The sequence below is a fragment of the Urocampus carinirostris genome, chromosome 3 (assembly GCF_059441175.1).
Source record: "Urocampus carinirostris isolate Australia breed hairy pipefish chromosome 3, RoL_Ucar_1.0, whole genome shotgun sequence".
Classification (NCBI taxonomy): Eukaryota; Metazoa; Chordata; class Actinopteri; order Syngnathiformes; family Syngnathidae; genus Urocampus; species Urocampus carinirostris.
The window spans coordinates 39364830-39378502 of NC_142351.1; the positions used below are offsets into that span (position 1 = coordinate 39364830).

Genomic DNA, 13673 nt, shown 5'->3' on the forward strand with positions numbered 1-13673 from the left:
AAAAATGTCATACATTCTGGATTCATTACACATCAACTGAACTATTTCAAGCCTTTTATTATTTGAATATTGCTGATTTTGGCTTACAGCTGAAAAAAACTCAAAAATCCTATCTCAAAATATTAGAATACTTCCTCAGACCAAGTAAAAAAATAATTTTATAACAGCAAAACTAAATCAAACATTTGAAAATGTCCATTGATGCACTCAGTACTTGGTTGGGAATCCTTTTGCACGGATTACTGCATCAATCCGGCGTGGCATGGAGGCAATCAGCCTGTGGCATTGCTGAGGTGTTATTGATGCCCAGGATGCTTCGATAGCGGCCTTCAGCTCATTTGCATTTGTAGGTCTGGTGTCTTTCATCTTCTTCTTAACTATACCCCACAAATTCTCGATGGGGTTCAGGTCAGGGGAATTAGCAGGCCAATCAAGGACAGTGATGCCATGGTCAGTGCACCAGTTACTGGTGGTTTTGGCACTGTGGTGCCAGATCATGCTGGAAAATGAAATCCTCATCTCCATAGACCTTTTCAGCAGTTGGAAGCATGTAGTGCTCTAAAATCTCTTGGTACACAGTTGCATTTACTCTGGACTTGATGAAACACAGTGGACCAACACCAGCAGCTGACATGGCTCCCCAAACCATTGCTGACTGTGGGAACTTCACACTGGATTTCAAGTAACTTGGATTTTGCTCCTCTCCAGCCTTTCTCCAGACTCTGGCGCCTTGACTTCCAAATGAAATGCAAAACTTGCTTTCGTCTGAAAAGAGGACTTTGGACCACTCTGCAACTGTCCAGTGCTTCTTCTCCATAGCCAAAGTCAGACGCTTCTTCCGTTGTCTTGAGTTCAGAAGTGGCTTGACCATGGGAATACGGCTATTGTAGCCCATTTCCCGGACACGTCTGTGAACTGTGGCTTTTGATACCTGGACTCCAGCTTCAGCCCACTGTCTTTGAAGCTCCCCCAAATTCTGGAAGCGGCTCTTCGTCACAATTTTGTTAAGGCTGCGGTCATCTCTCTTGGTTGTGCAGCGTTTCCGGCCACATTTTTCCCTTCCAACAGACTTTTTGTGGATATGCTTTGAAACTGCACTCTGTGAACAGCCTGCTCTTTGAGAAATTTCTTTTTGTGTCTTACCCTCCTGATGGAGGGTATCAATGATGGTCCTCTGGACAGCAGTCAGATCAGCAGTCTTCCCCATACTTGTGATTTAGTTTACTGAACCAAGCTGAGTGTTTTTAAGGCTCAGGAAACCCTCGCAAGGTGTTTCGAGTTAATTAGATGATTCAGGTGATTAGTTGAATAGCCTACTTGTATACTTTTTCATGATATTCTAATATTTTGAGATAGGATTTTTGAGTTTTCTTAAGCTGTAAGCCAAATTCAGCAATATTAAAATAATAAAAGGCTTGAAATAGTTCAGTTGATGTGTAATGAATCCAGAATGTATGACATTTTTGTTTTTTTAATTGCATTACAGAAAATAAAGAACTTTATCACAATATTCTAATTTTCTGAGACAGTCCTGTATACTCTCTCGGCAGCCGCTCTCAGCACTAGTCGAGTTGGTATAACGAATCACAGCCAAAATGGTGCAGTTCATATTATGTAGGCCACAACGGCACGGTTCAGCAGCCTGAACGGAAATAAAAAGTTCCCTGATGGCCACTACACTAGGAAAGAGTTAAGAGGGAATAACAGATCACAGCCACAACAAAACATTTAATTTTAGGCAGGCCAGAATGACACGACTTCCCCAAAAAGTTCCAACTGCCGGGCCCTGCTCGCAGCAATATGGGGTTGGGTATAAAAGGTACCACCCACACAAGTGCAGTTCATTTTAGGCAGACTACAGTAACGACAAAAAAGAACCTCCAGGCCCAACAAAAGTGGGATGCCAGTTCCGCTCGCAGCAATACGCAAACAGGGTTTATGGATTTTTCCTCACGAGTGAAGTCCACTTTTTAAGGACTATATGCAGTCAGGAATAATGAATGACGCACTATTTTTAAACCCGTGACACACTGAGGCAGAATGCGAGGTAACAAGGGAACACAGCAAATAAAAGTAACATCTGACTTATGACCTGCTCTATTTCTGTCCAACCGTACTTAAGACCTCATTTCAAAAAACAATCTAAATAAATAAATACTGTCTTTGAAGCAGCTGTAAAAATCTAATTTAACAACTAATCTTACATTTGTTTTTACATTTTTGATTGTTAAGAAAAGTGCAATAGCAGTCTGTAAGACCAAAGTGCCCTCTTGTGGATCTCTGTGAAATGATCCACCTTTCCAAAGTACGACTTAGCAGTTAAACAACCGAGTCGACTCAATCAGTTGGCATTATACTCTTGGGGAATTGTGTTATTCATAAATGTAGTAAATGGAATTGACTTACGATATGGCTTCGATCATGTCCACGCCCATCTCCACACAGCAATGTGCGTGGTCAGCCCGAGGTTCGGGCAACCCTGATACGCAGTAGTAGCAATCTCCCAGGATTTTGATGCGTAGGCAGTGATTCTCCTGTATAGCAAAGAACATACAGCGTTTGAACAACTACTTGTACGTGATCGTTCTGGGCTCTCCAAGTTACAAGTGTAATAACAGCAATTGCTGCTCATCCGATGTAATGCAATGACCCAGGTGACTCATCGGATTCACACTTATTGAGGCTCTCACCGATGCCAATTTATCGAAGCGGGCGAACAGCTCGTTGAGTGTCATGACGAGTTCCTGCGCCGTGCACTGAGACGCCAGGCTTGTGAAACCTTCGATGTCTGCAAATAAGATGCTGCGATGGAAGGAGGACAGAAACAGTTAGCATCACTCACTCTAGCATTGCAATAAGGTTACGGAAACTATATCTGGATGCATGGAAGCTTGTTCTTCTCCTAAAGGTAGGCGGGACTTGGCATTATGAGGAGCTTTTATTGACATAGGAATATTCGATATTCTCTGGAGGTGTTCTTGAAATTATATATATTATAAACAAAGAATATTTTTTGCGATAAATAAAGTATTAAAATATAGGTGTATCCATTTGAGCATAGAAAAAAAACGTTGAAAAGTATGAAACAGCACTAAACAGTTCTGAAAAGTATGGAAAAACTACAAAGCTAGTGACAGTTTGTGCTGCTCTCAGCGTTGGTTCACGGCTGGATCAAATCGGTTGGTGAGCCAAATCAGGCCCACGGGCCGTACGGTTGACAAACCAGACTCTAGATATTTGCGTCAAATAATCTTTTTTTTCCTTCCCCAGTAGGCAAAAAAGAAATAGAAAGACATCATATAGCAAACACAGATGGCACTTTGTTCTTATAATGTAAATTTTAAAAAATAAAAACAAAATCCCAGCAGAAATGTATGAGCCCCAAGGGCAAATAGAGTAGCCTGAAATAGCGTACCACGATTTAGTGAGAAGAATAAAGGATAAGCTGCGAAGTTAATGGATGAATGCATCATGGACAAATTTGAAACACATATTTATTATTCAACCCTTACGTTATAAATGCCCCTTTGTATTAAAAATATATGTATCAAATCTAAAAATTGATATCCCTGATGGCATATCACCACAGGGGAGGGAGTCGCCTAAATTTTCCAAAAGTATTAGGGTTTATAGCAATAAGCGGTTTAATCTCTTGTAATCTCACTTAATTTGCGGCCTCTGTGCATTGCGGGTTGATGAATATTCCATGATCAGTTATCCCTGATGGCATATCACCGTGAGCGCATGTTTGTGAGGCCTTTAGCATCATTTTAGCCATTCTGCTCACAAAAAGTGATCTGAACTAATGTGGTTGTAATCCACTACCCCCGACCGCATATTGCTGTGAGTGGGGACAGGCCCTGGGGCTCATTTTATGCTGTTACCGTATTTCCACCTACAATGAACTGCTCTCGTGTGGCCCGAGCTGTTATTCGCAACATATTGACGCGAGCGGGGACCACCAGAGAGCACTTTTGTCAGGAGGCGACACCTAAAATGAAATACACTGACTTGACTGCAATCCATTATCCCCTGTCAATTTGTTACTGAGAGAAAGGGTTGGAAGAGAGCGTTTTTTTTCCTGGTTCGGCCTGCTGAAGTGTAACATTAAAAGATTTGCAGCGATCCATTATCCCGAGGTGACAATTGCTTAGAGCGGAACTGAGATACAAAATTTGTCTACTGTATATATACACACAGACGCTCACCTACTTACAAAAATTCGAGTTACAACAGTGGTACATACGAACATTTTTTTCGGGATGTCAAAAAATATCTGGACATTACTGTAAGTTAGATTTTGTAGTATGTGCACCTTTATCCGAGTAGAGGACAGTGCTGTCGTGCTTTTTTCCGCCGCGTGGTACTGAGAGAGGAAGAAGAAATCTGGCTTCTACTTCCGGGTTTGTGTGTAAACACACTGCACTGCATCTCTAGCACGCTAAGAACTTCGACGTTTTTATTGTTTAATATCTCATGCATCCATTCGATATGGTTGGTGTAAAGCAAAAAGAAGAGGTGAGCCGTTTCATTTGAAATGAAAGTGGAAAATGGAAGCTTGATACTGTTGAGAAAATGGTTGTATCGCTTTTTTTCGTACACTTTATACCACAGGGGAGGGAGTCGCCTAAATTTTCCAAAAGTAAGTTAAACCAAACTTTATTTTTCTTTGTTGTCAAGTCATGTTTATTTGTGACACCCTTAATTTCAAGGAGTCTCAAAGGGATTCACAGACATCAGGATGTCAACGCCTAATGTGCAGCTTTGTTTTTCTGTACTATGCTTTATCGTTCAGCCTGCCTTGTAATGTCATGGAGCATATTATTTTATTGTACGTCTATTTTTCAGTTTCAAAACAATACAGGTTACATATACAAGTCTTAAACATACTTATATAAACCCTAAACATCTATTCCATACAAAATATACAACTTACGTACGAATTCAACTTACGAGATATATGTTGTTGTATAATTTAGTGAACCTTGAGATTAGACGTGGCACTCTAGGAAAAATATGTAATAAAAGACTAAAGAAACGAGACAAAAATAACATTGGGATAGGTGGAATAGCAGTGCTAGGAGACTGGCCCAAGTTGTAAATGTATCATAAAATAGTGCAATGAAAATGCTGCAATCCCTGGTTAGGTCCTGCTTTGTACACTCAAGGTTAACTGCACTTGTGCGGAAGCAATTCATTCCCCAGCAGAAGTCACTGTTTTGGCCTTGCTAAAATGAACTACACAGTTGTGGCCACGATCCATAATCACTAGTTGACTAAAACTGAGGGCAAGGGGTAGCAGAAGGCATTCTTGTTTGACTCTGCATTCGTGCGGCCGCAATCCATTACCCTCAATGTCGTATTGCTGTGATCAGGGACCGGCAGAAGTCACCTGAGTCGGGAGGCCGCCTTAAACCAATTGCGCATTTGTGGACACAATCCGTTATTCCCAGTCGACAATTGGTGTGAGCGGCTACCGGCACAGCAAATTTTTGTAGGGTATTGCAGGACTTTTTGCCATTTTATCCATAAAAAAAGTGATCTGTCCTCTTGTGGTTGCGATGCATAATTCTCAAACCCATATTGCTGTGAGTTAAGACCGGAATAAAGTATTTTTGTCCGTGGGTGTGCCTTTCTGGCCCACCTAAAATGTAATGCACGGTTGCAGCTGGGTTCCATTAACCCTTTTTGACTCTTGCTTCGAGCGTGTACTAGCAAAAGGCCCTTCTGTTGGAAAGCGTGCCATTGTGGCCCACTTAAAATGAACTGCAATGTTTTGTCTGTGATGCATTATCCCCAATCAACTATTACTTAAAGCAGCGGTCGAAAGAGCATTGTTTCCGCCTAAAATTAACAGCACTCATCGATTATCCCCGGTTGACTATTGCAGCGAGCGGGGGCTGGCAGAGCGCATATCATGTGGGGTGCTAGTTTCCATTAAGCGCGATAAATGAGTGATTACATCAGTGCAATGACATGTAGCCACAACATTGTGCAAAAATACGAGTAAATAAATAAATGTGAATGTACATTTTGTCTTTATACAACCAAAATATTATTTTTCACTGTGTTGTATCTTATTTAACATAGTGATGGCTTTGGTGAATAATGTGCGTGTATGAATGTGCTGCTGTACCTAACATTGTCATGTTTTTGGATGTAAATCTTGTGGAACATCATATCTTCTTTCTTGGCATTGATGTCAGCTTTCATCTCCATGGCAACGTGCCTAGGAAGCACTGACAGTAGGAGGCGCTCCTAACAGGAGAAATTAAAGAAATGTGAACGGTTGGGGTAAAAAGCAATCACATTTCCACCATGAAAAAGGTGCCATGAGTCACGCTGCCTCGTTGGCATATGCGTGGGAACGTGCTAGTTGAGAGTGTGCCGTGCGCATTTAACTCCCAAACATATTGTTGGCCTTGGAGAGCTGAGACAAACAAACAAGACGGCACGTGCTGCTCCTTCGCATGTATTTGTGGGTGTGCTGGTTTGTGTTTATCCATACCTGCTGCTGGTTTTCTCTCTGCAGGTGAATTCTGGCCTGAATGTATCCGCGGGTCTCCTGGAAGGCTTGCCTTTGGGATACCTCAGCGGGATAGTGCGTGCAGATTCCGATCATGTTGGTGCACAGGAAGATGACAATGTTGGCACTTACCTGAGAACACAGCATTAGGCCTCATTAATGATCATAGTGACAATTTAGCAAAGTTCAACAGAGATGCTATTTGATAATACAAACTGTTGAAATTTAGGAGTGTTTCTCAACTACTTTTGACCCAAGGCAAATTGGTTCTCATTAAAAAGGTTCAAAGCATACTGTTCGTCAAAAATGTTAAAAAGTAAGTAGGTTTTTTTTCTTCCAAAGCTTCTTTTTGTCATGTTACGTAAAGTGACAGCATAAAACATTTGTGGTAAGCATGGCCCAGGGGGTTATAAAGGTTATTTATTATGGTTAATTTCTAAGTAATTTTGGGTTTCACTCGGTTTTTAAACAGATTTACTACATTTCTTTGCTGTTTTTCAGGAAAAATAATGATGCAACTGTTGTATCCCTCCATATTTGGTGTAAGTCTATGCATGTAGAAAGCCTCATACCAAAAAAATATCTAAAATGAGCAAAAATGATCCGCCAGGAGAACAAAAAACATGTTTCAATACATTCTAACATTTCTGTTCTTTATAGTAAGATAGGAAAACAGTAATTAAAATCATGAAAATATGTGCAAGATTTTTACTTTTTTTTTCTACAATGCCTCTTAAACAGTGTCACAAAAGCTTAAGCCTACGCCAGCCTGTAAATGATAAAAATCCGGACCAACTTGGCTCTTTGCTTTGGCAACAATCCGCTGTGGCTGCCCTCAGTCACACCCACCACACATTGCCCCACCTTTGAACTAAAATATTTTATACATATTTTTGCTAAAATATATCAATATAGCAATACGATCTTACTCGCAAAAATAGATAGAAATTTATCATACAAAAGTTATTTTGCCTACTAAACAGATTTCCCTTCTCTTGAACGTGCTGTGCCTTTAAGAGACAACTACATGATTTCACTGCAGTTCCTTTAGATATGGGTATTGCTCAGACATGGGTGACACTGTATGTTTCAGACTGTTAATTTGACCTCTCTTGTTCATAAGTGACTTTGTATGCACGCTTGTTCTTTAGCTTATTGTTTTGTGTGAATAATTTTCTCGAGAAAAACCCAACAACTGGAATTTACACATTTGCTAAATTGAATCAGTCACTTTTGATGTTTTAGTATTTAGCGCACCTTTGTGGATTAGTGTAAAAGGTCTTTGCGGATATGATCAGGCCTAGTAGTTGATTAAACTGTAAACAACCTGCCATTTTTAAATGATTTTCGTTCCAGTTTCCAGGAAGCGTCAGCAATGGGGAAAGCTGTCCAGAGTTGCGTGCTCGGAGGTGCCCCAACGACCCAGGCACGATCCCTTACCGTGAGAAAGTATTGTATTCTTGTTAAGAATTCTGAATGATAGGATCTCATTTTAAGTCCTACTGTCTACTTGTGTGTCTTAAGACATACTTACGGGCGTATTGCGGCTGAATCACGGCCAGAAATTTCTGCCCATGAAGCAGACGCTGTTGGAAGCTTTGAGATCGCGATACAGACGAGATACAGCCGTGCTTTACACGCGGTAAGAAATTCACACGCGGTAGGCCGCGCAAAAAAGTTTTGCGCTGCTCAAAACCGCAGGCGGCACACGTGGTACACACGAGGTAAAGACGCGGTACGAACGTGCTAGGACGTGCTACGGCCCTGGCCAAGACGTGGTTACACGCGGGTAGGACGCGAAATTTTAGCGGGTAATCGCGGGTGGAGCACGGCCATAGCACGTTTGTTCTGCGCCTGTATCGCAGTGTTATCACGTGCATTAGCGTGTGCACCGAGTGTAAGCACGGTCAAACGCGATGCAGCCGCGGTTACCCGCGATAAGGACGCGGAACAGTCGCCGGCGTCTGTTTCGCGGGCATACCACGGATAAACAGCGGGTTTAGCCAATTTTGCACATTTTCCACCGCGTCTGCTTCTGGCCGTGATTCAGCCTCGATACGCCCGTGGAAGGCTGTGTGACCGGGCCTTTAGTGAGTGTGTCCCAGCATAGTGGTCTTTTTTTATCTTCCAGACACTGAGGGCTGATAGAAACGCAATTACAATTCTCTCTTTATGTTGCAGAATTGTCAATAAAGCTGACTTTGACTATGACTTAAGTGATTTATATTTTTTTAAACTCCTTATGCAATTATTGAAAGTGTTCAACAGAGATTTCTGCTGCAAAATGGAACCAAATGAGATTTGAAAAATGGATGGAAATAAATCTGAAACTGAAGTCAATTCTGGGCAAGTCATATTTTTTGTATATAACTATGACCCATAAAATTTATTTCAAACAAAATAAATGTGCCGTTCAAGCAGAACATTTTTGCAATTTTTGAGGCAACGCTTGTGTATGTGTGTGACAGCAGCAGTTAAAATAGATTAAAAAATGGGGTGAGCCTCGCAAGGTCATCAACCTTAAAAGCATTCCACTGACGTGCGTGAGCGTGCATGCGTGTATATGATAGCATACATCTGTTAGTCACTTCCTCTCGGAGTCCCAATCGCCATGATGCTCACAAGTTTAACCGATCTCTGTGAGTTATACCCAATTTTTGGAGCATCCTCTGAGTTTATAACTCTACCTCTTTTTAACACGTTTCCTCAAAAGAGTATTATGTGAGACTTTGATTCCCCAAATTAAAAGTATGTACAAATAAATGAATGAATGAGTAAATGAATGAAATGAAAATATATTCAGATATAAGATAAGGTAATGTATAAGGTATAAGCCATTTTTTTTGATTAGGGGTTTGTTCCCTCACATGAAAGATAGTACTGGATTCCAGTAGCAGGAGGAGCACTCTGATCTGACTTAGATACTGCACCTTCATCATCCAGCCGCTGTTGTTTTTCGATGTAAAGCATCATCATGCTCTTCAGAGATGACGCCAGCAGTGATTTGGGTGATAATACTGATACTAGATCTTATATCACTAGGAAAAACTATTTTGTTCCCAAATTTTAAGAAACACGTTGTACAATACTCATTGCATCATTTGTGGCTTTCATATTTTTGTTTGAAAAATAATCTTTGTGGCGATACCATTATGTCCTTTGCTTTTGTGACATTAAAGGCACAGGTACATGTTTTTATTTCGTGCCCTTTGTTTAAGTAAATGTATTGTAAGTAAATTTATCATAACCAATCTTTTCAATTGCAGCAAAGGAAAATAAATAATGACCACACTGAAAATGAAAAATGAAAAACGTAAAACTTCCATTCTCATGAAAGTTTTCGAGTTTAGTGTTTTCTTGTGATATATTTTATAATCATGTAGGTAAAATTATTCTCACTGTATGAACAATACGTGGATGTAATATTACGTAAAACAGTAGTAATAAAAATCTACTGCTCCAAAAAAAACCCTGACAGCCTAGTAGTCTCACCAAGACACCATGTGTTTCCTATGGCTTGCAAAAAGTTGCTCTGTACTTACTACACTACATAGAGAAGTATACAACCAGTTTTAAGTAATCATAAAAATTCAGAAAGTAAGAAGAGGCCTGCTTAGAGCACATTCACAAGTGTATATTACTTTTGGTGCGTGTACCAAAAAAAGAAAAAAAAAGTAATTTCAGAAAAAACATTAGTAGTACTTGTTTTTTGTGGGGGAGATATCCATTAAATGGCCGTGTTATTTACTATCAATCCTGCTGGTTGCCCGAACGGATCCATAATTATCCTAAAATTAAAAAGGTAGCCATTTTCTCATTTACAATTAGCAATGAAGTCTCCCTGTTGCATTTATTATGATACAAATCACTCGTAAGGCGTCGACTTTCTGCGCTCGCAACCTCGTCTAAAGTCCCAGTTGTTTTTATTTTCCATTGGTTTGTCATCATGTATGTACTTGCACCCGCACCATGAAGGAGCTGACAGAGGCTGCAATGATGAGACGCAACAGAGCTCCTTTAATGAATTAACAACATTGATGAATTACTTAAATAATAGAAAATTGCGCACAGAAAAAGACTGACGAAAAAGGTCATTAAAACCTGGAGAAACTTTTTCAGCCAAGCCCGAACATCAGAGAGTAAGCCTTGAGCTGCGGATTTCCCCACTCAAATACACAAACACAAATGCTCAGTGTCCTCTTACACTCTGTGCTCGACAACACGCTCCAGCATGGGAAAATCACTTGACCTGTGACCACAGCACAGAATGTTTCCTCTGAAGATTATATGATAGATATTGAGAAAAAGACATTCCAAAGGTCAAACCTAAAATTTGCATGTGTCTTAAAAGGGATATTACCAGCAAGTGTCTTTAGTGTCCGTATCAGAATCAATCGAAAAGTTGTCCCAACACATGCAACAAAGGGAGGACACAAATTTACTTTCCGGGCTCCTACTTTCAGGAAAAGGTGAATGGAGATAATGTGTCCAGGCCAAAACAGTGCATTTTATTTTAAGCGGGCCCGAATGGTAAAGTGGCTTCTGCCAGTCCTTGCCCACAGCAATATGGGATAATTAATTGCAATCACGCGGATGAAGTTCATTTTCTGTGAAAGTAATAGCAAAAAAAGAGCCTCTAGGCCCGACAAAAATGTGCTCCGACAGTCGTCACTCATAGCAATATGCGATCGGGGATAATGGATTGCGGCCATGACCATGAATTTCATTTTAGGCAAGCCAGAACTGTGCACTTACTAAAAAAAGTGCTTTCTGAGGGTCCCGACTAGCAGCAATATGGAATTTGGGATAATGGATAACACAGAGGCCGCAAAGTACGAAAAGCAAAGTAGTGAGGGATAACACTATTCTCAATTATTTTAGCAGGTTTGGTTAATCCAAATATAATACTACTTCCGTAAATAAATAGTGTAAGAAATAAACTGTGTGCATGTGTGCATGCGTTGACTTTTATGATCGCAGATGGAGGGAGGTTTCGACTCCGACTCACGCACGCACATGAAAAAGATGCCAGTGAAATTGAATCCAGATGGACATTAAAGTTGTGAAAATGAAAATTCGGGAAACCATTTGTCGGAGGAATATTTACACTGTAGACTAGCACACATAAATGGCCACTTGTTGCCACAACAAGAGCCAGATCATGTGACAGCGTTCATTAGCGGATGACGGACGGCTGGCTAATTCCTCGGTTTATTTCAGAAGCTAGGCCAAACAGCCGGATCAAATAAACTGTAAAAACATTTGGAGGCTTCCCTCTCCTGACCACCAAGTTGGATTCTCGTCTTTGTTTCTCCTGATCCAAGTGACACATATTCTACTTTAAAACATGATTAGTTGTGACACTCTAGGATAAAGATGTAATAAAAGACTACATTTTAAAAAAAGATGAACAAAAAATTGGTAGACAAAAAAATTAGTAAGGTAGTGCTTGTAGACTGGCGTAAATTGTAAGTGAATCATAAAATAGTGCAATGAAAATACGGTTATCCATAGCTACTTTGCTGCCACATGGTCGAAAAATATACCGTGATCGATTTGCCCCGATCACATATCGTTGGGCCTTGCAGCTGTTTTCTGCCGTTCTTTCTGCTAAAAAGTGAACTCCACTCATATGGCTGAGATCCATTATCCCCAATCGTATCCTTTTAGCAGGGAGCAGGACTCGCTGTTTTGGCCCACCTTAAAAGAAATGCACCATTGTGGCTAGGGCTGTCACAATTACAAATTTGTGGAGACGATTAGTTGTCACAAAAATGATCACGATTGACAAATATATTGTCGATTTTCCCCCTCTGCATTAAATGTTAGTATGATAATATAAGGTCGAATATTAAATATACTCTACACCTTAATAAATAAAAACAATTTATAGGTCAAAAAAATCAAGTCAGGAAATAATCGAGAGATCATTATTAACCAAACATTCTTTTACATTCATTAAAAACAATTGACAAGCCGCAACCCGTGTATTTTTTGCCATTCTTCGTATGCCGATGAGCTCAGCGAATTGCACTGTGTCCCTGGATTATAAACTCTGCCTGGGATTGGTTGTTTGGCACTTTCACTGGCACCTTCTTAAGATAAAGTTTGCAGACTGCTTTTTCTGTCTTTTATAGCTTACCCCGGTATCTTGGTGCAAACTCAAAATGTGTCCAAAATACTGAAGTCGCGCGTGGTTTTAAAACATGAAATTGATGCCATGATGACCACACACAGTTCCGGTGTTCTCTGCTTCAGATTGTTTGTCGCTGCCTGTTAACATAATTACCTCGACATTTCAGTCAAGGGTGGTCATAAAGGAGGGTGAAGAGAAAAAAAAGACAGTAATCTCAGCACTAATCTGGTTGACTAGTGCTGAAAGCAGTGGGGTGAAGACAGAAAAATAAGATTAAAAAAGTGCGTTTTTCAAGAAAAGAACCAGGAAGGCAAGAAGTCGGAACTCATTTGCGTAGCCGATCTTTCACTTTAATTGAGAAATAAAAGTTGTCGAACACACAAACGGACAAAAGACAAAACAAAACAGGTTTAAAGGTAATCAAAATTACAAACTAGGCATGACTCAGAACAAACAGGCATGAACAGGTTTTCCTCAAGGTTAAGCAATGGTCTGGCAACGGGCAGTCCCAAAAGGAGCGTTTAAGTACTCCACAAACAATCAGTTCAATGCGTCTCAGCCGGTGTCAAGGGGCGGGGCTAGCTGGATGCCATGACAACCGTGCAGGACCTGACAGCGTTAGGATATACAGATATTTACTAGAGAACAGGCTAAGCCTTAGCCGCTAAGGCATAAGTGTACCACAACAATAGTGTAATGACATTTAGCAGAAAAGAAAAAAGAGAAAAGTCGAGAAAACACGATATAAATGCTCATTTTTTTTATGCATAGGCATTTACAAGATTATATATATATATATATATATATATATATATATATATATATATATATATATATATACATATATATAATACCCTGCGACCCTACTGAGTATAAGTGGTGCAGATAATGGATGGATGGTTATATATATATATATATATATATATATATATATATATATGGTAAGGCGCCCGCTTTGAGACTGGGAGGTCGGTGGTTCGCGCCCCGGCCGAGTCATTCCTAAGACTTAAA

At 40.2% G+C, this 13673-nt stretch overlaps 1 protein-coding gene across 1 annotated transcript in view; it reads right to left on the reverse strand.

Annotated features, from left to right (window-relative positions):
* LOC148369673 (adenylate cyclase type 6-like) overlaps positions 1 to 13673 on the reverse strand; it is an 89678-nt gene that overhangs the window by 25588 nt on the left and 50417 nt on the right. Inside the window, exons 4-7 of the mRNA XM_088331783.1 lie at positions 6509 to 6658; positions 6137 to 6258; positions 2691 to 2802; positions 2407 to 2534 (exon numbers count right to left, since the gene is read on the reverse strand). Coding sequence (XP_088187909.1) covers positions 2407 to 2534; positions 2691 to 2802; positions 6137 to 6258; positions 6509 to 6658 — 512 coding nt within the window. The remainder of the gene's footprint in view (positions 1 to 2406; positions 2535 to 2690; positions 2803 to 6136; positions 6259 to 6508; positions 6659 to 13673) is intronic.